The sequence below is a fragment of the Pleurodeles waltl genome, chromosome 3_1 (assembly GCF_031143425.1).
Source record: "Pleurodeles waltl isolate 20211129_DDA chromosome 3_1, aPleWal1.hap1.20221129, whole genome shotgun sequence".
In the NCBI taxonomy this organism is placed as follows: Eukaryota; Metazoa; Chordata; class Amphibia; order Caudata; family Salamandridae; genus Pleurodeles; species Pleurodeles waltl.
Window position 1 is genome coordinate 1,863,135,460 of NC_090440.1, and position 27,026 is coordinate 1,863,162,485.

Genomic DNA, 27,026 nt, shown 5'->3' on the forward strand with positions numbered 1-27,026 from the left:
TTAAAAGTTGTGATCGAAGCCAATGAACACTGCAATACTTTATGCAGGTATGTCACTGACATCTGCTTTCTGCATTCTTGGAGCTACCTGAATACTGCTGCCGGTGGAAACATTGCTGATAAATTCCCTGGATCCAGTCTGGTGCCTAGGGATGTTCTAAAGATGAGGAATGGAGAGCAAGAAAGATCCACCTAAAAATATTTATTACTGCTCGAAAACAGAAGAAAGTGCTGCACAGACGTTGAGCAAATTAGTTTTTAAGGGTTTGGAAAGGATTCTAAAGGAAAAAGGGAAACATACTTTAAAAATGATTGAGGTCAGTGCTCCACGATCCTGTCAGGAGAAGCCAGAACAAAGAACTGGCTCAACCTCCACCTACATGATATGGTGAGATACTGGTGAAATGGTTTTTTTCAAAGATCAGTGCAGATTTCCCAGCCTTTCAGACTTAAGCCTATTAGGGTACATTGCTTCTGTTTTTTCGCACCCTTCCTTGAAAAAAGTTTGTTAAAGAGTTCTTAGTCACTAGGCTAGTCTAGAGACTTTGTTTCCATTTTAAATCAGTTTTTTGAGTATATAACTGAAAAACGACCAATAGTGCCTTGCTTATCTTATTCTAAACATGTCTTTTTCTAAGATTTTTTTTTTTAAAATAAAAGTGTATATACAGTAATTTATATATGCTTTGCCAAATGTGCTCTACGATCCCACACACTGGTGGGACGCAGCTTATGACTCTTAATGAAGACCCTCTGGATAAGCATAAGGAATGCCAGCAGAAGAGAAGTAGTATTAAGTTTGTACATTCCTTCCTGGCAGCCCTCTCGATTGCAAAGGTTCAGACATGAAGTTTCAACAATTTACCTCTGCTGTGGGATTAGAATACACCCAATACAATGTACCTCTAATCTCAGGACCCATTCCAGCTCTCTTGCTGGTCTTGAAGAGGTATCCCCACTCCACCGAACTGAACACCGTTTCTGCATTTATAGATATTACTAATTTCTCATCATGACCTTCGCAAGAGTTAAAGTAGATGAAAAAGCGTTCTCATGTTGTAACCTGAGGAGTCCCTGAACGGATCCCACATGCAAGAAATGTATAAGAGGTAATATCATGGGTCTCAGAAAACTGGCTCAGAGGTTGTCAAGGACCCGATTAAGGACTGAGGGTGACCTGTGGCTAAGCATGAGGAAACGTTTCCCAGCTTGTGCATTATTACTATTATTGCCCTATTAAAGTTCAAGTGTGATTACCAATATTTTTAGTGGCTTTAAATAATGTACAATGTAAAGAAGAAAGTTCTGATTTACTAATTTTATAAAGTTGAAAGGGAAAGATGGGTTCTTCTGACTTTTGGGAGCTACTCTTCTGCTATACATATACTTCAGACAACCTCTGCATTCAGGTGCCAATTATTCATTATTTGAAAGCTCCCTTTATTTCTCTTCAATTGGATAATTATCTGATCTGTTCAGGTAAATAAAAAAGGCAAACACTATGATTATGTCTAAGAGCTGAGTAAGTTATTCCTCTTGTGAATTCTATATTGCAGATACTGTAAAAAACACTTGCCTTTTGTGTAATTTAACCACTAAAAGTCTGTCCACTTTCAGTAATGTCTTCACATAAAGCGGGTTAGTGAATATTCAGCCTTAGATGTAAAATTGGCTTTAGGATCAAATTGTAGTAGTGATCGTTCCGTCCACAGAGCAGCTGATGGAGCCCTATTTTATTTGATAGTAGTCTCCCAAAGAACATATTGTATCTGCAGCCAAATTTTTTTTCCACCTTGTTACAATCTGGGACCACAAGCCTGTCAAACACATTATTCCAACCGCCCCTATGGCCAGTACTGAAGAGCGTAGCTCCCCGTTGGCTCTGTGCCACCCTGGAAGTGATGGATCCGAGCAGCATATAAGCACCACCTATGTACTGACGTTAATTTCTTATTTTTTTTCTTTCCATGCTATCAGAATTGGAACATGAAGAAACGTTGGTACCAGTATGCTGAAGACTAACTTGGGACCGTTTAAAACTGGTAAAAAAAAAAAGAAAAAAAAAAAGGCATCACCAATCGGGGAGGTGGTAGGGCAATGAGGATTCTGCAATTAGATAGAATATCCAAATATCTACCAGAAAGGGCAACAGATGGTGATCAACCTATGTTTTTTCAGTCTCCTCACCTTAGAATAGGAACCAAACCAGGGCCACCCCAGATAAAAGGTCTGTGGAGTGAACTTGGATCAAAAAAACCCTTAGGGGTTGATCAGACAAAGTGACTTTGTCGTTGGACCTGTCTGTTAAGGCCAGTAGTGTTCTGTGAAGGTGACAACATTGTGCAATTTTATCTTGTGTCATATATGCTGGTTGAACCCAAAACTCCCAAAATGTTAGGGTGCTAAGAGATCCCCTTCAAACACCAACATGTTGGTGTGTATGCGTGATCCTACCAGCAACGCTACAATCAAAGTGAAAAAAAACATATCAAGTTGCACATGCCAATAAAGTAGTTTCCTGCATACCTGTGACTAGGGCAGTTGCAATCGATGAGGTTGTGCTGCCATGGAGGTAAGAATGCAGTGAAATGAAAAGCACCAACACGGACTTCCTCAAAGGAATCTGAATTTCTAAGGCACTAACTGAAGTACAAGTTACTTACCTTAGGTAACGAAATATCTGGTTGCAGATTCCTTACCTTAGAATTTTCCCCCAGGCATCAGGCTGGATCCGGAGATTTTTTCCTCGAGCAATACCAATGCACGTCACTAGATGGCATTGGGTGACTCCGCAGGCGTCGTCGTCGCCGTGATGACGTTGGGAGTAGTACTGAGACGCTGCCTCAGCGCAGTGACATCCGTTTCTTTTAATTACTTTCCACGCCAAATCACAGAGCCGCTAAGAACACTGAGACTGGTGTGTCAGACCTAAGACCTGAATAGGGAATCCATGTCCCTAGCAATCAGTTTGCAAGCGGGGAGGATAGGTGCGCTGGTAAGACATCTTCTACTAGAATATGTCTCTGCCATATATTTTGTTACTGAAGGTAATTAACTTGTACAACTGATAAAGACTTCTAGTTCCAGATTCCTTACCTTAGAATAGATACCCAAGCAATGCCATCTTCAGAGGTGGGCTGCGAACCAAGATCATGCTAGAAAGTCCTGCAGGACCAAATGACCAAAGTAGTGGTCCCGATGGACCTGACTGTCCAGGCAGTAATGTTTAGCAAATGTGTGCAGGGATGCCCACGTAGCTGCATGACAGATATCCAGGACAGGAACTCTGCATGCTAACGCAGTGGAAGCAGCAGTTGCTCTGGTGGAATGAGCACGCAAGCCTGCAGGAGACTGCTTCTTAGACAAAGCGTAGCACATCTTGATGCAATGAAGTACCCATCAAGAGATGGTATGTTTTTACACCGTCTTCCCTTAACAACATATCCAACAAAGAGTTGGTCATCCAGCTGGAAATCTTTAGTACAATTTAGATAGAACGCCAACGCTTTTATTGGGTCCAGACGGTGAAGTCTCTCCTCCTCATGAGAAGGATGTGGGGGTGCATAAAAAGTAGGCAAGGTAATGGACTGGCCTACATGACAAGGTGTAACAACCTTAGGAAGGAAGCCTTAGTGCGCAACACCACTTTCTCAGGGTGCACAAACAAATATGGGGGCTTGGAAGAAAGAGCTTGAAGCTCACTTACTCTGCAAGCAGAAGTGATGACAACACGAAAGGCAGTCTTGAAAGTGAGGAGCCGTAAAGGGCAAGTGTGCATCGGCTCAAAGGGAGTACACATTAAGTAAGTAAGGACAAGATTGAGGTCCCAGTGAGGCATGATAAATGTAGTGGGAAGAAATAAATGGGTGAGACCTTTAAAGAATCGAATGACAATAGGAGACTTAAAGAGTGAGGGCTGATCAGGTAAACTAAGAAAGGTGGAAATAGCCGATAAATACCCTTTAAGGGTGCCCAAAGCAGAGCTCTGCTGGGCTAAAGAAAGAATTACGAAAAGAACTTCAGAAAGAGGAGTAAAGAAAGGATCAACAGATTTGTTGGTACACCATGCCACAAATTTATGCCATAGGCATAAACCGTTTTGGTGGAGGGACGCTTGGCTGGCAAGATAACGTCACAGACTTTGGGTGGAAGGTCAAAAGCCGTCAACTGCCACCGCTCAATCTCCACGCATAAAGGCAGAGATTGGACATGTTTGGGTGGAGAACCGTCCCCTGCTGCTGCGACAGAAGATCCTCCCAAAGCCTGAGTGGAGGATCGGTGGCCATGCTCAATAGCTCTGGATACCATACTCTCCATGCCCAGTCCGGAGCCACCAAGATGACTTGGGACCGGTCATTCCTGATCTTCTTAAGAATAATGGGCAGAAGTGGTATAGGTGTAAAGGAGGCCAGAGTTCCACTCAAGATGAAAAGCGTCTCCAAGCAAGTGCTGCCTTGGAAACTTCGACACACAAAACAGCTGACATTGCGCGTTCTCTGCGGAGGCGAACAGATCTAACCAAGGCTCTTCCCACTGCTGAAAGAGACCTTGCGCCACCTTTGGATGGAGGCATCATTCGTGATCGGCTATGCATCGACAGCTGAGTTCGTCTGCTCTGGCATTCAGAGAGCCTGCCAGATGATGAACCACCAGGGCAATGTCCTGATGTTCCAGCCATGTCCAGAGGTGTAGTGCCTCCTGACAATGGGTCCAGGACCCTACTCCGCTCTGTTTGTTGCAGTACCACATGGTGGTAGTGTTGTCCATGAACACTTGCACTACTTTCCCTTTGAGAGAGGGAAGAAATGCTTTCGACGCAAGGATCGCCTGGAGCTCCAGAAGATTGGTATGGAGCACAAACTCCTTCGGAGACCGGAGGCCTCTGATCTCCACCTCTCCCATGTAGCCACCCCAACCCAGAAGTCACACATCTGTAACTATGGATAGATATGGCTGGGGAGGGGAGGGGGATTTGCTGTGGACCCAATGCGGATTAGAAAACCACTGGTGTATGACCTTCGCAGTCCACTCCGAGATCTGGACCATGTCTAAGAGATCTCCCTGATGCTGCGCCCACCGGAACTTCAAGTCCCAGTGCAGAACCCACATATGCCATCAGGGATGTGTCACTAGCAGGATTCAGGAGGTCATGAGGCCCAGCAGACAGACAAAATATCTTGGACTCCCTTTTCGGGAGGATAAGCCTGAAACTGCACTGTGTCCATAACAGCTCTGATGAAAGAGAGCGTTTGAGAGAGGAGTCAGGTGTGACTTCGGCACGTTTATTGTGAATACCAGCATGTGCAGGAGGCACGCTGTACTCTGAAAGTGGGAGATGACTTTCTGGGGCGTATCTGCCTTCAACAGCCAGTCATCGAGGTAGGGGAAGACTGAAACCTCTAGCCTGCGCAGTTGAGCTGCAACCATTGCCATCAGTTTCATGAACACCCGAGGGGCACTGGTAAGGCCGAAGAGGAGCACGGTAAACTGAAAGTGCTTGTCACCTACCACGAATCGTAGGTAAAGTCTCTGGGTAGGCAGGATGGGAATGTTGAAATAAGCATCCTGCAAGTGCAACGCTATCATTAAAGTCCCCTGGGTCCAGGGCAGACAGTACCTGAAATAGGGTGAGCATTTAGAATTTCTCCTTCTTGAGGAAGTAATTAAGGTCCCGAAGGTCTAGGATAGGTGTAAGCCTTTGTCTTTTTTTGGGAACCAGAAAGTAGCGGGAATAAAAACCACAACCTACTTCTGGTGCAGGGACCCTCTCTATGGCTCCCTTGGGGAAGAGACCTGCGACTTCCTGGTGGAGAAGTGCCAAATGATCCTCCGGAAGATGGCTGACTGGTCGAGGCATGTTTGGTGGGGCAGATCCAAAGGGGAGGGAGTAGCCCCTTCAAACTATATGCAAAACTCACCTGTCCATAGTGATGGATTCCCAGTGGGGCAGGTGATGGTAAATCCTGCTGCCAACTGGATCGGAGTGAGGGGACGGACTAGAGGTTTTTGAGGCTGCAGCAAGTGCAGTGGTGGACTGGGCAGACTTCTGGTTCCCTGTCCCACGCCCATGTGGGTTTCCGCATCCACGGACATGCAGCAGCTGAACAGCATGCGTGGCACGGTGGCTGGGATGGGGACGCAATAGGGAGCCCCTTCCTTGGCCACGAAAGGGGCGAAAGGTGGACTGTTGGGGGCAAGGAGCAGTGGAAAGGCCAAGGGACCAAGCTGTTGCCCAGGAGTCTTTGAACCGCTCCAAAGAGCTGAGTCCACCTTGTCTCCAAAGAGACAGAAGCCATTAAAGGGCATGTCCATTAGGGTCTGTTGGACATCCCCAAAAAAACAGATGTACGCAACTAGGTGTGGCACCTCAAGACTACCGTCATCGCAACCGATCTGCCTACAGAGTCAGTCGTGTCTAGCCCACATCTGATCGTGATCTTTTCCGCATCTCTCCCATCGCTGACAGCTTATGAGATGACAGCACGGGCCTCCTCTGGTATCTGTGGCAGAACTTGCGCAACCGTATCCCACAGAGAGTGGGTATAGCGACCCAAAAGGGATGCAGTGTTCACGGACCGCAGAGCGAGACTGGAGGAACAAAACATCTTGTTCCCAAATTGTTCCAGCTTTTTTGATTCCCTATCCAGGGGTACGGAAGGGAATGCGCCCAAGGAAGAGGAAGCCTGAATGACAAGACTCTCAGGTGTGGGGTGTTGGGACAGGAATTTAGGGTCGCTCGGGGTGGGCCGATAGCGGTGTGCAATAGTCCTGTTCACAGAAGCCCCTGTGGTGGGTCTGGACCAAGTATCCAAGAGGACATCGATGAGGGCTTCATTGAATGGTAGAAAGGGCTCAGATGTAGAAACCCCTTTCTGCAGCACCTCAGTCAGGAGATTTGACCTGACCTGAAGGGTAGTCAGCTGAAGGCCAAGGACCTCAGCCGCCCTACTAACCGCCACAGAATGCGTCGCTCCCTCCGCCGTAGCCACGGAAGGGACAGCATGCCAGCATCTGGAGAATTGTCCAGGCCACTGGCCTCGCCCAACTCCTGTTCCCAGGCCAAATTAGGGTCATCCTCGTATTCATAAGGGTCCAGGGACCCCTCCAATCCTTCCCCGAATTCATACCCATAAGAAAAAGGGTCTGCATCCGACCTGGGGTGAGCAGGCCCCATCAGACGGTGTCGGCCAACGCCATTATGACTCAGAGTCGTTGGGGGTGAGAATCGGGTTGACGGCGATGGTGGGCACCACCGAAGTTGGGAACGTCAATGTAGATGGTGGGCACCACCGACGTCGGGAGCATCGACAATTGAACCAGCGTCGGGGAAGGTCTCAGTGCTACGATCGGCGTTGGTGCGGGTTCGAGAGCAGATCTGGAGGGGACCTCGGGGGCCAGAGCCGAAGCCACCGGCACGGAACCCGAAAGCCTACCACTGAATCTGTTGGGCCCGAATGTGCGGTATCGAGGTCGGCCTGCTCAAAAATGAGGCGCATGGCCTCATAAAACTCCTTCAATTGGGCAGGGGTCGCTCCGGCTCCCGAAAACTCAGGAAGCGCGGAGCAAACCCAGAAGCAGGCTCCTCCTGCGTCGCATCAGCCAAGCGACAGGGTGAAGTCGAAGGGTGACGGGACTGCTTTGACTTCTTACCTTGGCCCGAAAACTTAGAGGAAAAAGAAAGGTGGTGGCTCCGTGAGCGGTCTCAAGACCTTCCCCTCGAGCGAGACCGGGACCTACGCAGAGTCGAGCGCCAGGCTGCCAAGAGCTTGAGGTACCGCTCCCTTAAGGCCTTCGGGTGGATGGACCAGCATTTGGAGCACGACTTAAGGTTGCGCTCCAGGCACCACAAAAAAGACCTGATGCAGATCCGTCACTGACATCATGCGGTGACAGTCCTCGCACGGCTAGAAGCCGGTCTTCGTGGACATCTCGATGCATCAAAAACTCACTAAAAGAAGACTTGAAAAAAGGGTCGAAATCGGTCAAAAAGAGACCGGGGTAGATTTCTCTGGATCAGCACGTGGCGCGGAAGGAAAAACACCTGATGTCACTGCGCTGAGGCGGTGTCTATGTTCTACTCCCAACGTCAGCGCGACGACTATGACACCAGCGACACCCACGGAGTCAGCCGGCGCCACCTACAAACACAAGGGTATTGCTCAAAGAAAAAATCTCCACATCCAGTCTGACGCCTGAGGGAAAATTCTAAGGTAAGGAATCTGCCACTAGAAGTCTCTATCAGATAATATATTTACATTAATATCATCCTTATACTTACAGACCTGGAAAAGGCAGTTAGTTACCGTGCAAATGAAGATGTAGTGGAAACCATTACTAAGAATGTTACTGAGATGTGTAAAATGATCAATCCAACTTAAGGAGACTACCCTTACTGTGGAAATGACAGTGAAAGATGCAGGGTAGGTCACAACCAAATAACTCAGGATTTTTAGGTTTGCCCCAGAGAGTGGACTTCCCTTTTGCAGAGCCCTGACCATAAAGGTCTGGCATGCAAAAATGGTGTGGCAGAATGTCTGTTTATGTTATCCACTGAGGATTGTGCACACAGTGCATCCCTCATTGTGTGTGCTTTCAGAAAGAGCAGAGGCTCTAATGCTAACCTGAATGCCCAGCTACTCTAAGTTACTGTGCTGGCATGTTGGTTTCAAGATGGCTCATTGTGGCCACCATGTTCCACAGGGATTTTTAAGTAGGGGTTTTGTGGGGGAATAGGGAAGGAGTTGCTGGGAATCCCTTGTGAGTTTGAAAAGGCTTGTTAAAGTTTACCATTGGGGATATGCGCCTGGCCGGGACTCTAGTGTCAGACAGAACAAGTCTCATATAGGTCTATTAATGGGTAAGGCAGCTGGGCTGAGTAGCAGTTACACCCAGAGTACTAGGAACAGTAACATCTAGTCTATCTTCACTTCTGTGTCATGCTGTTTGTGAGTGAATGTGTTCTTTTTGTTGGGATTCGTTTAGAGGGAGGATATCTCCATCTATTTAGGCTGATTAAAGGGAACAATAGGAATGCTGCAACTAGCTGGTTGTTTGTGTTCATCATAGGTCGAAAACCTCTTCATCCTTAGTTTAAATGTATCTATGTTTCAGTTTGACAAGTTCACTGTAGTCAAGTCTGAAATTATTCTAATGCTGGAATGCGGGCAGTTTGAGGGGACAGACAGACTCTGATTTTTTTTACTCCCTTTAGTAGAGAATACGGGGATTTTGGTGTTTCCAGCACCATACTTTGCATGCTACTGGGTCCTTTCTCCATTAAAATTCAGTTGTTACTGCATCCAGTAATTCTGACCCCTGCACAAACTGGACCAGTCATAATCTGGGCATCAGAGTGACAATAACAAAAGCATGCAAGTTTGTTGACTGACCGTCTTTTAGTTCGCTTAAGTTCTTCAGAAATGCTACAGCAGAACCGATTATTTATTTTAGGAGGCAGGCATGGAAAGGGGATATATTTGGTGGAACATTATCAGAGCATTCCCCCACAAAGGTGTATGTGTATGAGGGAACGGTGACCATATCCTGACCTATATGCTGCAGGTTTTAGATCCTATGTTTGTTAGGAATTAAAGCATTACTTTATGTCTAAATAAATGAGGGGGGAACCACTTCATGAGCTAAGAATAGGAAGACATACTAAGTTGTAATGCTTAGTGAACAAAACGTATGCAACTGTATTCCAGATGGCAAAGAACATAATCCAATCCAAGGTTAGGATAATACAATTAGAGAAGGAGACACCTACATATTCAGAAATGAAGAACAATCAAAGTGTAATTGAGATATATGAAACATTGGACAACATCCACATATGCCTCTAGCATACTGCACCTGCAGAACGAGGGTTATAAAGAACCCTATCAGCAGACATAGTTAATGCCCAGTGTTGAAACAAACAGACTCAGGTGGCCACAAATTAGTGCACATTGGTTGGATGCGGGTACATCCTGAGAAGTCAGGATTGTCCTAACTTACCAAAGCATTAGAGCAAAATGCATACAACACCACTGTAAGAAGTTGGCTCTGTATCTACTATTTCAAAGTAAGAAGTAGTGTGCACAGAGTCCAAGGGTTCCCCTTAGAGGTAAGATAGTGGCAAAATTAGATAATTCTAATGCTCTATTTTGTGGTAGTGTGGTCGAGCAGTAGGCTTATCAGAGGGTAGTGTTAAGAATTTGTTGTACACACACAGGCAATAAATGAGGAACACACAATCTAAGACTTACTCCAGGCCAATAGGTTTCTATATAGAAAAATATATCTTAGTTTATTTTAAGAACCACAGGTTCAAGATTTGAAGTAAACACATAAAATGCAAGGTATTTCACACAGATAAGTTAGGAGCTTTGAATAAAAGCAATATCATATACAGCCTGCTAAAATGGCAATAAGCTATTTTAAAAGTGGACACTGTGCAAAAATCAACAGTTCCTGGGGGAGGTAAGTAAAGGTTAGATTATGAGGTAAGTAAGACTTTCAAGTCTCAGTTCCTGGGCATAGGCAGCCCACCATTGGGGTTTCAGGGCAACCCCAAAGTTACCACACCAGCGGCTCAGGGCTGGTCAGGTGCAGAGGTCAAAGAGGTGCCCAAAACACATGGGTGTCTATGGAGAACAGGGGTACTCCGGTTCCAGTCTGCCAGCAGGTACCCGCGTCCTCGGGGGCAGACCAGGGGGGGTTTGTAGAGCACTGGGGGGGGACACAAGTAGGCACACAAAACACATCCTAAGCGGTACAGGGGCGGCGAGTGCAGTGTGCTAAGCAGGCATCGGGTTTTAGATAGGATTCAATGGAGGGACCCGGGGGTCACTCTAGTGGTGCAGGCAGGCACAGGGGCTTCTTGGGACAGCCACCACCTGGGCTAGGCAGAGGGTCGCCTGGGGGTCACTCCTGCACTGAAGTTCCGTTCCTTCATGTAGACGGGTCCCGGAGGGCCCGGCATACTCACCACGTATTCGCCATCTTTCGGCTGACCTCCCGGAAACGGCGCGGCGTTCCCCTGGCAACGGGGAGACGCCACGTCGTCATAGCATCGACTTCCGGTTTCGCGGACGTAAGGAGGAGGCGGACCCGGAAAAGAAGAGCGCGACGGGACACGAAGAGAGAGAAGAGTGGAGAGCGACGAGAGTGCGTGCTGAGGAGGAGACGAACGGAGAAGAGATCCCGACCGGACAAGGAGGAAATACCGACGAGCGAGAGCTGGGAACGGAAGGAACGTCGGAGAAACGAGAGAGCCGCCACGACCCAGGAGGGTCGTGGCTTGACAAGGTACGGTCCCTTCTAGGGACGGGAGGGTCACGGGGGAAGTCGGTTACGGGAAAAGGCACCAGGGAAGTAGGAGGAGGGACAGGGAGGGTGACTAAGGGTCAAGGGGAGGGGCCAGAAGGGAAATAGGCACCGTTTGGAACCCCGCAACCCTACAACCCAACCCCGATCACCCCTTCACGAACCTACCCGCATGTTGCCTTAACCCTCACGAGCACCATACCCCATCCAGGACCCCAGAAGTACTTACCGCTTCTTTGTCTGGTTTTTTTTGACTGGGGTTCGAGAGAAAGACGTCCATCCTCCACAAGACCAAAGGCGAGGGAGGAACCAATGAAGACGTAGGAGAAACGAAAGGACTTAAGGGAAACCAGGAACCTCAAAGACGCCGACCCTTAACTCTACTGTTAAAAGAAATAACCTGTGACTAAACAGAGAATAAAATCTAAAATAGTAAAATACCCCATTGTTTCGACTCTATTTGATCCGCTCGTAACACAGCCTACCACACTTCAGGTCCTGGGGGCTGCGGATGCAGTGCTGGTTCCAGGTGTCGGGTCCCTTGTTACAGGCATTCGCAGTCAGGGGGAACCTCTGGATTCTCTCTCCAGGCGTCGCTGTGTGGGCCCAGGGGGGTCGTCTCGGGCTACTCACGGGGTCGCAGTTGCCATGGAGTCCTCCCTGTGGGGTTTGTTCTTTGGATGTCAAGCCGGGGGCGTTGGGTGCAGAGTGGGAAGTCTCACGCTTCCGGCGGGAAACATGGGTTCTTTAAAAGTTGCTTCTTTGTTGCAAAGAAGTTGCTGTTGTTGAGCAGAGCCGCTGCTCACGGGAGTTTCTTGGTCCTTTAGTCCAGGGCAGTCGTCTGAGGCTCCAGAGGTCGCTGGTCCCTGTCGGATGCGTAGCTGGTTGCAGGTTTTCGAATCCGGAGACAGGCCTGTAGGTCTGGGGCCAAATCAGTTGTCATCTTCCGTCTTCTCTGCAGGCTTGTAGGTCAGCAGTCCTTGTTTCTTCAGGTTGCAGGAATCCCATTTCCTAGGTTCTGGGGTACCCCTAAATACTGAATTTAGGGGTGTGTTTAGGTCAGGAGGGCAGTAGCCAATGGCTACTGTTCTTTGAGGGTGGCTACACCCTCTTTGTGTCTCCTCCCTTTGGGGAGGGGGGCACATCCCTAATCCTATTGGGGGAATCCTCCAAAACTAAGATGGAGGATTTCTAAAGGCAGGAGTCACCTCAGCTCAGGACACCTTATGGGCTGTCCTGGCTGGTGGGTGACTCCTCCTTGTTTTTCTCATTATCTCCTCCAGCCGTGCCACCAAGTGGGGGCAGTGGCTGGAGGGGCTGGCATCTCCACTAGCTGGGATGCCCTGGGGCGCTGTAACAAAAGGGGTGAGCCTTTGAGGCTCACCACCAGGTGTTACAGTTCCTGCAGTGGGAGGTAAGCAGTACAGCCACCTAGTTCAGGCTTTGTTCCTGGCCACAGAGTGACAAAGGCACTCTCCCCATGTGGCCAGCAACATGTCTGGTGTGTGGCAGGCTGGCAGAAACTGGTCAGCCTACACTAGAAGTCGGATTGGTATTCAGGGGGCATCTCTAAGAAGCACTCTGGGTGTATGTTACAATAAATTGCACACTGGCATCAGTGTGCATTTGTTGTGCTGAGAAGTTTGATACTAAACTTCCCAGATTTCAGTGTAGCCATTATGGAACTGTGGAGTTTGTGTTTGACAAGCTCCCAGACCATATACTCTTATGGCTACTCTGCACTTACAATGTCTAAGGTTTTGCTTAGAACCTGTAGGGACATAGTGCTCATGCACATATGCCCTCACCTGTGGTATAGTGCACCCTGCCTTAGGGCTGTAAGGCCTGCTAGAGGGGTGACTTACCTTTGCCACAGGTAGTGTGAGGTTGGCATGGCACTCTGAGGGGAGTGCCATGTCGACTTAGTCATTTTCTCCCCACCAGCACACGCAAGCTGTGAGGCAGTGTGCATGTGCTGAGTGAGTAGTCCCCAGGGTGGCATAAGATATGCTGCAGCCCTTCGAGACCTTCCCTGGCATCAGGGCCCTTGGTACCAGGGGTACCAGTTACAAGGGACTTATCTGAGTGCCAGGGCTGTGCCAATTGTGGAAGCAAAGGTACAGTTTAGGGAAAGAACACTGGTGCTGGGGCCTGGTTAGCAGGGTCCCAGCATACTTTCAATCAGAACTTAGCATTAGCAAGGCAAAAAGTTAGGGGGTAACCATGCCAAGGAGGCATTTCCTTACAACCACTAACCAGGGAGGTACTGTTGACAGCTGTTTGATTTGCAAAGGAGAATATTCTTGGCAATGACGAACTCCCAGTGCGGTTTTAGAAGTATCTTTCGGATAATTGTTGATCGGATGCTAGACGTATGTTTAGCAGAACTGGGAAATGGGAATATGCCTGGATACGATGAGGGAGGTTCCCTATTTAGGCAGTAGCAAAGCCAGATAAACACCCCTTTAACTGTAGGTCTTACAAATATACCATGATAAACATGGGTAAGAGTGGACAGTTTGTTAAAAATAATGATGTTATTGATCTTCCTAACTGATCTCCATTCAGTACCACTGGAATATGATGCTCAGTCTCGGGAGACTGACACGTTAGTATCTGCTTTCAAACCAGGAGGACTACGCCCATGGATGACTGGATACAGAGAAGGCTTTTGATACTGTTGATTGGGATCTCCTGCTCCAAGTTCTTAACCAGTTTTTGTTGGCTTGTATTTTATAAGCTGGTTTAGGCTTCTGTATACATCGCCAATGGTCATGAGTTAAGACAATCAGTGATCTCGAAGAAGGGTAGAATATAAAGCAGGACCTGCAACACTGCTGTCTGCTGTGCTCACTAATGTTTGCCTTAATTAAGGGGCTACTAACACACCTGTCAATGACATCGACCCTGTGGTGTCTCTCTGCGCTGATGTCATGTTGGTGCATCTTGGTGCCCGAGTGACATTCATAACACTTCTACTGAAAAACTAGGATGAATTTGGGCCATGTCTCTTCTCTATACAAATTGGCATAAATCTTAAATATATATGGGTGTGACAGTGGGAGAGTCATTGCTCACACATTTTGGAGATTGTGTTGCCACTCTTTTTATATAGCTGCATCATACTGATCAATATGGTAATGTTTCCTTGTGCATTAGATATGATGCACTTGTAATAAGGCAACCATATTTATCAACCAGATTTATCTACCACATAACTGAACCAATCCAAATACAGCAGCCTAATCTAGAGGAGATAAAAGTCCTGCTCCCACTGAAGTTCTCATCTGAAGAAAGTCAACATACCTTTGTCACTATTCTGCTGTGCTGGGGAGGGGTTGCGTGGAGAAGAATCCATTGTACTATTCTGCAGAATAAAGAAAAGGAAATATGTTCAGTTTATAAACACTGTCCAAACATAAGAGGCCTAATTTCTCAAATAGTTCAGGCTAAAGCAGCCATATTACAATGATGAATATTTGTACTGGTAGCGCCCAGCTGATTTTGTTGAGTTTGTACCTTGCTAAGACCATCTTTACCCGGCTCACTGCTGCTCTATTACTGAAACCTCTAATTAGATTGCTTGAAGACAAGAAAAGCTAATCCTGCTCTATAAAACTAAGGCAGAATAATCAATACATGACTAAGGCAGAATAATCCATACTGGATAGAAATCTACTCTACCAATGCGAAGATGCTACTCGGGCAACTAGAATTACAACTGTCCTTAAATAAAAAGATGAAAAAATGACACCCTTTTTCCCCGTGGTTCACATTCAACAAGTAAAACAGTAAAAGAGGAGGAAGGCAGTACAGAATCACTTTCTTCAGGTCAAAACCTTTCAACACATCCATTTTATTGTATATTGATATTAAAAAACAAATCACAATCTAACTCAATGGTGAATACACATAACTCAATAAAAAAAAGTTTCTTAATAACGCAGGACAGCACAACCAAATCATGCCTCGCTCCTCTAACCTAAACCCAGATTGTATGGTAAATTAAGTATTGAAACCCATGTAGTTGACTAGAAAATATCAAGTACAAACACTTCTCCCACAAGCTCCAAATAATTGCTCTATTTCACGTTGGGTGAGCCTCAATAGAAAGTAGAGGGCCATATCTTAACACATACTAATGCAAACTATTGTTGATCCGAAAATGATTTGTCTCATCACAGATGAATTTCTTGTGCATAAGAAGCCTACAGTTAATTATCAATAGCAAATGCTGGGGATGTCTGAGGCATTCTGTAGACGACCCATTTGCCTGTGAAATGTGTGCTAGCCAAAAAAACAACGGGAAGATATGTGTCATAATTAGTTTTATTCTGCAACAGGATTTTAAGCTGAGAACAACATATACATTCAATAATGGCTCTACTTTTCACTCTCTCATACCCTTTCAGAAGTAATGTCCAGTTTGATATGTGATGGTCACTAAAAGAATGCTTTTGTGTAACAGGAAAACACAGATGGTCATCTGCGCACAGTGTCGTGATCAAACGAGTTTTTGTCTTGGTGGATCTCTTATTTTGCACGCTCTTAATAAACTTTTTTTAAATAATCACTTTTTTAGAGCAATCAACTCAAAAACCCAGAACTTTACTACAGCCAAGTTACTGCAGTCTCTCCTCTGCTTCAGAGGGAAGAGAACGAGGGAAGAATAGAGGTAAAGTTATCTTTTGTATCTGGTGAAGCTCATATCATTCTTGGTGACAATGTAGGCCAAGCCCTCAACAAAGTTAATTTGGGAAAAATACTTTTATAAGGAAATTTGACAGAGGGTACACGTAGCTCTTACACCCTATGTGAACAAGTAATAAATAACATAAAAGCAGTGTATAGTAATATATAGGATCAACAGGCATCTGTGGCAGAAAACACTGAGTTATAAACAGGAGAAACTAATGGAATAGCAAAGAAATTATTTTGCAGAATGACCAATAGGTGCCACATAACAGCCATCTGGAAAAAGGCCACCGATCTGCATTAATGGTACACCTTCACTGTTAGCACAGTAAAACAATGGATGAGGGATCATTCTTTACTCAAATGATACATCGTCCTAAGCACATTTTCCTTTCAGATTAATTAAACTTGGCAACAAATGTCTTGCTGCAAGAAGCACTTGATCTGAAAGGAACCAATCTGCTGCCAACACCCCTAAGTAAAATTGTAAAGTTTAGGTAAAAGACAATTTATGCTTGCTAAAACATAAGAACCTCCTCCAAGGGGAGACCTTAACAGGAACCCAAGCTGAGCACTAGAAGGTCAGGGAAGCAGATCCTCCTTGTTCAGTCGAGTTCACTGGGAATCACCTCAGTTATGCTGATCTTTCTTTCTGATGACATTTAGAGGAATACGGACTAATGGGAATAAATAATGAAGCTGGGAGCCCCATTTCAATATGAATGCATCCCACAGAGAGTCTCTCAAGTAAAATTCCTAAGAGCAGATTTGGAATTGGATCTACTCATGGACTCATGGAATGCAACCTAGTTCACAAATTCCTGGTGGAATACCTCATTCCTAGGCTAATAACTCAAGTCTTCTTAGGGTATCTGCACTGATATACAATGTCCTACCCAAGTGAGCAGATAAAACTCACATCATTGTTTTGCACATAGACTGATGAAATTTATTTCCTCTTCATATTCATATATGTCACAGGTGGGGAATAGAATAAATGATTAGCTAGTGATAATGAGTAACCTCTGTAGGGGATCTATTAATAGTGTAGTGTAGGGTGATAACTCAGTCAAAATATCCATTAATAGACATGAGAAAAAGGTCCATCTGTATAAGCAGCAGATCTCCACAAAATGGCAAGTAACCCTTGGTCACTCCTCGCACTGCCGCCCGTGCTGCCTTGGCCGTTCCCTTTTTGCATAAAATCCCACCTCCCCCCCACCTCCTCTCCGTCCATTTTCCTCATTTTCACTCTTTCCCCTTGGCGCTGCATCCCCGCGGCCCCTCCCACCTCCTCACCGTCCATTTTCCTCATTTTCACTCTTTCCCCTTGCCGCTGCGTCCCCGAGGCCCCTCCCGCCTCCCCCCACCTCCTTACCATCCATTTTCCTCCTTTTCACTCTTTCCCCTTGGCGCTGCGTCCCCTCCCACCTCCTCACCGTCCATTTTCCTCATTTTCACTCTTTCCCCTTGCCGCTGCGTCCCCGCGGCCCCTCCCGCCTCCCCCCACTTCCTCACCGTCCATTTTCCTCATTTTCACTCTTTCCCCTTGGCCCTGCGTCCCTGCGGCCCCTCCCACCTCCTCACCGTCCATTTTCCTCATTTTCACTCTTTCCGCTGCGTCCCCGAGGCCCCTCCCGTCTCCCCCCACCTCCTCACCATCCATTTTCCTCATTTTCACTCTTTCCCCTTGGCGCTGCGCCCCCGCTGCCCCTCCCACCTCCGCCCACCTCCTCACCGTCCATTTTCCTCATTTTCACTCTTTCCCCTTGCCGCTGCGTCCCCGCAGCCCCTCCCGCCTCCCCCCACCATCCATTCTCCTCATTTTCACTCTTTCCCCTTGCCGCTGCGTCCCCGCGGCCCCTCCCGCCTCCCCCCACCTCCTCACCATCCATTTTCCAGACCTCCCTCCTGTCACTCCCTCCCTCCTCCCGATTTATGGCTGCCGCAGCACGGGTGCACAGCAGGCGTGCCGAAGGCAAGCCCGTCTACGCTAAGACCGCGCCCAGCGCCAGTCCCCTAGCCCCCTCAGACAAATCTACTCCCCCCTCACTCTCCATTCACTCAACCCAGGCCCTCGCCCCACCTGCACCCTCTCCAGCCCCACACACACTGATGGCCCCTTCACCTGCCACACCTGTCATTTCTCCTGCTCCTCATCCCTCACACCAACCATAGCGACCCCCCAGATAACAAACACAACACCCCCAACGCAATACGCACCTGCTGTGCCCCCACCCCCACCAACCAGCACCGCAGCACACCACCCCACAACCAGAATACACCCCGCAACAACACCCTCATGCACCACACCAACACCACCCACCACAACCACCTCAACTGTCTGCTCCTCAACACCCACTCCTTTCACAAACATGCCATAGAACTCTGTGACCTCATCACATCACACTCACCTGACATCGCCTTTCTCACGGAAACCTGGACAAACCCCTCCTCGGAACCCGACATAGCCATCGCCACCCCCAAGGGATACAAACTCCAACGCAAAGACCGCCTGTGAGAAAGTAGCCTCTTTCTAGCCGTGTTACCCCCACTTCTGGCCTGTTTGGGAGTATATGTCAGGGTGTGTTCACTGTCTCACTGGGATCCTGCTAGCCAGGGCCCAGTGCTCATAGTGAAAACCCTATGTGGTCAGTATGTTTGTTATGTGTCACTGGGACCCTGCTAGCCAGGACCCCAGTGCTCATAAGTTTGTGGCCTATATGTATTCCCTGTGTGATGCCTAACTATCTCACTGAGGCTCTGCTAACCAGAACCTCAGCGGTTATGCTCTCTCTGCTTTCCAAATATGTCACTAACAGGCTAGGGCTAAATTTACCAATTCACATTGGCATACTGGTACACCCATATAGTTCCCTAGTATATGGTATTGAGGTACCCAGGGTATTGGGGTTCCAGGAGATCCCTATGGGCTGCAGCATTTCTTTTGCCACTCATAGGGAGCTCTGACAATTCTTACACAGGCCGGCCACGTTCACGTTATTTCACAGCCATTTACCACTGCACTTAAGCAACTTATAAGTCACCTATATGTCTAACCTTCACCTGGTGAAGGTTGGGTGAAAAGTTACTTAGTGTGTGGGCACCCTGGCACTAGCCAAGGTGCCCTCACATCGTTCAGGGCAAATTCCCCAGACTTTGTGAGTGCGGGGACACCATTACATGCATGCACTATACATAGGTCACTACCTATGTATAGCGTCACAATGGTAACTCCGAACATGGCCATGTAACATGTCTAAGATCATGGAATTGTCACCCCAATACCATTCTGGTATTGGGGGGACAATTCCATGATCCCCCGGGTCTCTAGCACAGTACCCGGGTACTGCCATACTGCCTTTCCGGGGTCTCCACTGCAGCTGCTGCTGCAGCCAACCCCTCAGACAGGTTTCTGCCCTCCTGGGGTCCAGGCAGCCCTGCCCCAGGAAGGCAGAACAAAGGACTTCATCTGAGAGAGGGTGTAACACCCTCTCTCTTTGGAAATAGGTGTGAGGGCTGGGGAGGAGTAGCCTCCCCAGCCTCTGGAAATGCTTTGATGGGCCCAGATGGTGCCCATCTCTGCATAAGCCAGTCTACACCAGTTCAGAGATCCCCCAGCCCTGCTCTGGCGCGAAACTGGACAAGGGGAGGTGCCCAGAGCTCCTCCAGTGTGTCCCAGACCTCTGCCATCTTGGAAACAGAGGTGTTGGGGGCACACTGGACTGCTCTGAGTGGCCAGTGCCAGCAGGTGACGTCAGAGGCTCCTTCTGATAGGCTCTTACCTCTCTTGGTAGCCAATCCTCCTTCCTAGGTAGCCAAACCTCCCTTTTTGGCTATTCAGGGTCTCTGCTTTGGGGAATTCACCCGATAACGAATGCAAGAGCTCAGAGTTCCTCTGCATCTCCCTCTTCACCTACTTGCAAAGGATCGACGGCTGACTGCTCAGGACACCTGCAAAACCGCAACAAAGTAGCAAGACGACTACTAGCAACCTTGTATCGCCTCATCCTGCCGGCTTTCTTGACTGTTTCCAGGTGGTGCATGCTCTGGGGGTAGCCTGCCTCCTCTCTGCACCAGGAGCTCTAAAGAAATCTCCCATGGGTCGACGGCATCTTCCCCCTGCTAACGCAGGCACCAAAAGACTGCATCACTGGTCCTCTGGGTCCCCTCTCATCCTAACGAGCGTGGTCCCTGGAACTCAGCAACTCTGTCCAAGTGACTCCCACAGTCCAGGGACTCTTCAGTCCAAGTTTGGTGGAGGTAAGTCCTTGCCTCCCCACGCTAGACTGCATTGCTGGGTACCGCATGATTTGCAGCTGCTCTGGCTCCTGTGCATTCTTCCAGGATTTTCTTCGTGCACAGCCAAGCCTGGGGCCTGACACTCCTCCTTGCAGTGCACAACCTTCTGAGTAGTCCACCGGCGTCGTGGGACTCCCTTTTTGTGACTTCACGTGGACTCTGGTTCACTCTTCTTCCAAGTGCCTGTTCAGGTACTTCTGCGGGTGCTGCCTGCTTCGGTGAGGGCTCCCTGAGTTGCTGGGTGCCCCCTCTGTCTCCTCCTCCAAGTGGCGACATCCTGGTCCCTCCTGGGCCACAGCAGCACCCAAAAACCTCTACCGCGGCCCTTGCAGCTAGCAAGGCTTGTTTGCGATCTTTCTGCGTGGGAACACCTCTGCAAGCTTCATTGCGATGTGGGACATCCGTCTTCCGAAGGAGAAGGAGAAGTCCCTAGCTCTCTTCTTTCTTTCTTGCAGAACTCCAAGCTCCTTCCATCCGGTGGCAGCTTCCTTGCACCCTCAGCTGGCATTTCCTGGGCTCCTGCCCACTCTCGCGACTATTGGACTTGGTCCCCTTGTCTTACAGGTACTCAGGTCCGGAAATCCACTGTTGTTGCATTGCTGGTGTTTGTTCTTCCTGCAGAATACCCCTATCACGACTTCTGTGCTCTCTGGGGTAGTAGGTGCACTTTACACCTACCTTTCAGGGTCTTGGGGTGGGCTATTTTTCTAACCCTCACTGTTTTCTTACATTCCCAGCGACCCTCTACAAGCTCACATAGGTTTGGGGTCCATTTGTGGTTCACATTCCACTTTTGGAGTATATGGTTTGTGTTGCCCCTATACCTATGTGCTCCTATTGCAACCTATTGTGATTCTACACTGTTTGCAGTACTTTTCTTGCTATTACTTATCTAATTTTGGTTTGTGTACATATATCTTGTGTATATATCTTATCCTCATACTGGGGGTACTCACTGATATATTTTTGGCATATTGTCATAAAAATTAAGTATTTTTAGTAATTCTGTGTATTGTGTTTTCTTATGATATTATGCATATGACACCAGCGGTAAAGTAGGAGCTTTACATGTCTCCTAGTACAGCCTAAGCAGCTTTGCCATAACTACCTTCTATCAGCCTAAGCTGCTAGAAACACCTCTTCTACACTAATAAGGGATAACTGGACCTGGCACAAGGTGTAAGAACCTCTGGTACCCACTACAAGCCAGGCCAGCCTACACCGCCTCAACAGGCCAGGTGGTGGCATCGCCATCCTACACAGGGACACCATCAAGGTCACCACCAGCTCCCAAGACACTATTAACAACACAGAACACATGCACTTCCTGATCCACATTAACAACAACTACACCCTCAGAGGTACACTAATCTACAGACCACCAGAACCACGTCCCGCCTTCTGCGACACTATCGCCGACACCATCAGCTCGCACGCCCTCACCTCCACAGACTACATCCTCCTCGGTGATTTCAACTTTCACTTGGAGAACCTACAAGACCACAACTCTACCTCCCTCATAGACAACCTCACCAACCTCGGACTCAAACAACTGGTCACCGCACCGACCCACTCAGCAGGACACACGCTCGACGCAACTTTCACCTCAAGCCAACACATAGCCTACACCCACACCATTGAACTCCTCTGGACTGACCACCACTGTGTCCACTTCTCCTTCACCAAAGCCCCCACACACCACCATCAACACACCACACCCTACCGCATGTGGGACAAGATCCCCACAGAACACCTGAACTCCCAACTGGCTCACAACCCCGCCCCCTCCCCACACCAACGACCCTAACACAGGAGCACACAACCTCTCTAAATGGATCACTACCTGCGCAGGCACACTAGCCCCCCTCAGAAAACACATCGCCACCTGCAAAATCAAGAACACCCTGTGGTTCACCCCCGAACTCCAAGACTCCAAGCGCAAATGCCGCCAAGCGGAGAAAATATGGCAACAAGAACCCTCTACAACCAACTTCTCCACCCCCAAAGTCACCATTAGCATCCATCACCAACTCGCACCGCCAAAAGAGATCACTACAAGACACGCCTTGACAACAACTCTCAAAACAAGAACTCTTCACCATCATTAATGAACTAGCCAAACCCAAAGCCAGCAACGTAGACCCCTCACACACACAGCCCCTATGTGACGCCCTCTCCAACCACTTCCACCACAAAATCCTGGACATCCACAACAGCTTCATACCACACACACCCACCACACACACCCTCACTCACCCAACTCAACCGCCACTCATGACCCCCCCACCACACTCACCACCTGGGCCCCCACCACACACGAAGAAACTGAAAAAAACCATGAACTCCATCCACTCCGGATCCCCTTCCGACCCCTGTCCACATTGCATCTACCACAAAGCCAGGCCAACCATCGCCCCCATACTCCGCTACATAATCAATTCCTCTTTCGACTCCGCCACCTACCCAGACCCCTGGAAGCACGCGGAAATCACCGCTCTCCTAAAAAAAACCAAAGCCGACCCGGAGATCCTCTCCAACTATCGCCCATCTCCCTCCTCCCTTTCCCCGCCAAGGTTGCAGAGAAACTAGTCAACGCCCACCTATCCCACTTACTCGAAGAAAACAACACTCTTGACCCCTCTCAATCTGGGTTCCGCAAGAACCACAGCACGGAAACCGCCCTCATCGCATGCACTGACCACATCAGAACCAAAGTCGACAAAGGCGAGACCGTCGCACTTATCCTCCTAGACCTCTCCGCAGCCTTTGACACTGTCTGCCACCACACACTCCACACACGCCTCCACAACATAGGAATTCGGCACACAGCCTTAGACTGGCTCACCTTCTTCCTCACCAACCGGACCCAGAGAGTCCGCCTTCCACCTTTCCACTCCACCGCTACCAAGATCCTCTGCGGAGTCCCCCAAGGGTCCTCCCTCAGCCCCACACTCTTCAACATTTACATGATCCCCCTAGCCAACATCCTCCGACCACACGGAATCACTATCCTCTCCTACGCAGATGACACCCAACTCATCCTCTCCCTCACCCGCAACCCCACCACCGCCAAAACCAACCAACACGCTGCTCTCCTCGACACCGCCAACTGGATGACAACCAACCACCACAAGCTTAACTCCAACAAAACCGAGATCATCATCTTCGCCCCCAACAAAACCATATGGGACGACTCCTGGTGGCCCACCGCCCTAGGCCCCGCACCCACCCCCGCAAACCACGCACGCAACCTCAACATCATCCTGGACCCCTCCCTCTCCATGACATAACAAATCAATGCTCTAACCTCCTCCTGCTTCCACACACTCCGCACTCTAAAAAAAAAATCCTTCAAATGGATTCCCCCAGAGACCAGGAAGACAGTCACCCATGCACTCATGCACTCATCAGCAGCAGACTAGACTACGGTAACGCCCTCTATGCCGGCACCACACTCAAACTCAAACGCAAACTCCAGAGAATCCAGAACACAGCTGCACGCCTCGTCCTTGGCCTCTCCCGCCACGAACAAATCTCACCACACCTCAAATCCCTTCACTGGCTCCCCACAGACAAGAGAATCACATTTAAGATCCTCATCCACGCACACAAATCCCTCCACAACATCGGCCCAACCTACCTCAATGAAAGAGTGAACTTCCACACTCCCACCCGCAACCTCCGATCAGCCGACCTCGCCCTAGCCACAATCCCCCGCATCCAACGCACCACCACAGGAGGCAAGTCCTTCTCCTACCTCGCCCAAAAAACCTGGAACTCCCTCCCCACCAACCTTCGCAAAATCAAAGACCTCCTGCTCTTCAGAAAGAACCTCAAGACATGGTTGATCGAACAGTGACCCTCCTTGCCCCCTCCTCCCAAGCGCCTTGAGACTCTCACGGGTGAGTAGCACGCTCTATAAAAATTTTTGATTGATTGAGTAAGCAACTATGGGCCTGACTTAGAACTCGGCGCACAGGTTACTCTGTCACAACTGCTCTGTTGTGACAGGGTAACCCATCTGCTGAGTTCTAAATAAGGCCCGATGTCACCAATGGAGTTTCTGTTCAGCGCCACCAGTCGAACTTCATAGCAGACATACTGCTCAAGACTACAATTCGTGTGTGGACTGCAGGAAAGGTAATACCCAAAAGAAATGAAAACAAAAATTGAAAGACACTACTGGTACCACTGGAACTAAAGCCAAGTACAGGAGCCTGGCCATACCTGTTGACAAATCTCTGATAACCCCAAATGCTATAACAGGACTTTACATCAAAATAGAAACATATAACCTGACAAGAAATGGTGAGTCCTAGTTATCACTAAGCAGACAGAGCAAACACAAGAGGTAAACCACTGTAAATGTTAATGGGAGTGGGAAAGAGGGAATAAGCATGGGGATCTAAACAAAGCTAACTTTAATGTGGACTCCAATGAAACAAATGGTACTCAAATGCACAGGGATGTGTAAGGGTCCAACTGAGTTGCTGCTTTAAGAATGGACACTGTTTGGTGGTAACAACTAGAATGCAGCACCCATCAGAGGTACACCAGTCTAGAACAAGGCGTAAATAATTGTTCAAGAGCTGCTGTTACACTGTGTGCCAGTCAGTCAATAAAGTCTGCTACACTGAACACTACAGTCATGCAGTTCTCTACAAGCTGAGGGACAAGCCCTTTTAAATTTGCATAGGTCTGGGAACAAGCACTTACATGGCAGAAGGTGCAATGAACTACTGGAACAGAGGACAGAAATCATAGTCAATCTCCTGCATGTTTGAAGCACAGCTGTTCTTTCACAACAATGCCAAGAAAATAAGCTCTGTAAATTACTACGTCAAGACTGACATCATCAACAAGCCAACACAGAGCATCGATAAAGCATGAAGAAGAGCTACATCACCAAATTGGGTGCTGTCTTAACCCAGCTATAGAACTCAGTAGGAGGAGAAATTCCTCTATACAACACATCCTGGTACTGGAGTTGTTTGAGGACTGATCAAAGAATGAGTAATATTGAACGTAGGTGTGTTACGGTCGAGTAGTTACTAGTAGTTCAATACAGAGACCTTAGAAGCAATTGTCTTTGGCAGCTCATCCAAAGCAACTAGAAATTTAGTAAAAAAAGTATTCTGACCACTACCCTTACAAGCAGATCCTAACAGACACTGCATCACAGGATTAACCATGTATTACAGATCCATGTCATTCAGTAGCCCAGAATATGTGCATTAAGAGAGGTGTAGGACTTTGTCTTTTATTTTTTAACTTAAACTTCAGTCAGTCAGTGAGTACTAACAGAGTAATAATGTGGATTCTGAGTTTTCTTTCCAAGCTCCAGTGATACATATGTTGTCTTGATGAATGCCCCAACATAAATGATCTATGGACTTAAATCATCCAAGAATACTAGCTAGGAGGACTTGTCTTAAAAGCGGTTTTATAAAAATTCTACATAGTGTGAACCTTCGTTCCAGGTTTGAGAGACTAATAGTATTGGAAAGGATCTCACTGAAAGACGTCCACTTAATTTGAAGACTGCACAACACACATATCATGTGCAACAGAGTCTGAAGAGATCGTAAAATGCAAGAGCCAAAAAGCTCATTCAACTTGTAAAGTTAATATCTGCAGAGCCAGGTTTCGAGGTCTTGTGTACCAGGATGTCACCAATGAACTGCAGCCACTGGGCCAAGACAACTGGATATTCTTCTGAAGTCAAGCGAGAAACCTAGACTGTGAAGCAAGTTGCAAGCAAACCACAGGTGGTCTGTCATGGTGGAGAGGAGTAATATTTTATCAGCCAACTGTTTAAATACAGTAACACATGCCATTTTCATAGTATTAATGTACAGACCCAAATGGAACCACTTTGTTGTAGCAACTTAGCGCTTAAATGAGGCCTAAGGGTATGGCTGCAAACTGTTATCCCACCACAAAAAACACAGGTAATGGAGAGCATGCATCTTGGTAGTCCAGATACTCTATTCAATCATGTCCTCTGAATTCCACGATTATGTAGGCCAACATAACCACCTTGAATGTTTGTTACTTCAAAAATGTGCTCAAAAAGCATCAACCCAGGATGGGACGAAGGCTTCACAATTTCTAGAGGACAAGTAGGTACCTGGTACAACAAGAAGGGTCTGTACTGTAATAACAAAAGGGTCTTGAATAACTGCCTGCTTTTTACTTTCACAATGGACATGATTAACTATGAGGTGTCCTACCGCCTTCACGTCGCTCCTCGTTGATGAGATAAGTGGAGGCAAGGACAGAAAGGAGCTCCAGGATGGACGTTTCATAAAAGGAGTGGGAAGAGTCATCTGTAGAACCTACTGGTTTCAGATGATCTTCTTTGTTTTTTAAGGCAATCTGATACCCCCAGTCAATACACATTCATAATGAACTCACTAATGAGGTGGGTGATGCAGGGGCAATGGGTAAGGTGCATTTGTTTGTCAGCTCCTGTCAGTGCAATAGAGGGTAGGGAGAGAGTTTTAATACTCATCTCTGTCCCCCCGAAGGCTGTGCAAACAATGTTCTCAAGGTGAGGCACACAGTGTCTAAACTCCCAAAGTGCTGTCCTCAAGAAACGTCTTTACTGATGATTCTGCCCCATAAAAAACAAGGATACTTTCTTAATTCACTTCAAAACAGGTCTGAGTAGGAGCAAAATTATCAGTCCACAATACTGATGCAACTGGAGCTGAAGGAATC

The 27,026-nt window shown here is 47.8% G+C and overlaps 1 protein-coding gene across 3 annotated transcripts in view; it reads right to left on the reverse strand.

The window, feature by feature from the left end:
- Window positions 1-27,026, reverse strand: part of PIKFYVE (phosphoinositide kinase, FYVE-type zinc finger containing) — a 1,212,885-nt gene that overhangs the window by 388,623 nt on the left and 797,236 nt on the right. For all 3 annotated transcript variants that reach the window (XM_069225943.1, XM_069225942.1, XM_069225940.1), the window contains one exon: window positions 14,613-14,673. In XM_069225943.1, the coding sequence (XP_069082044.1) occupies window positions 14,613-14,673 (61 nt within the window). The remainder of the gene's footprint in view (window positions 1-14,612; window positions 14,674-27,026) is intronic.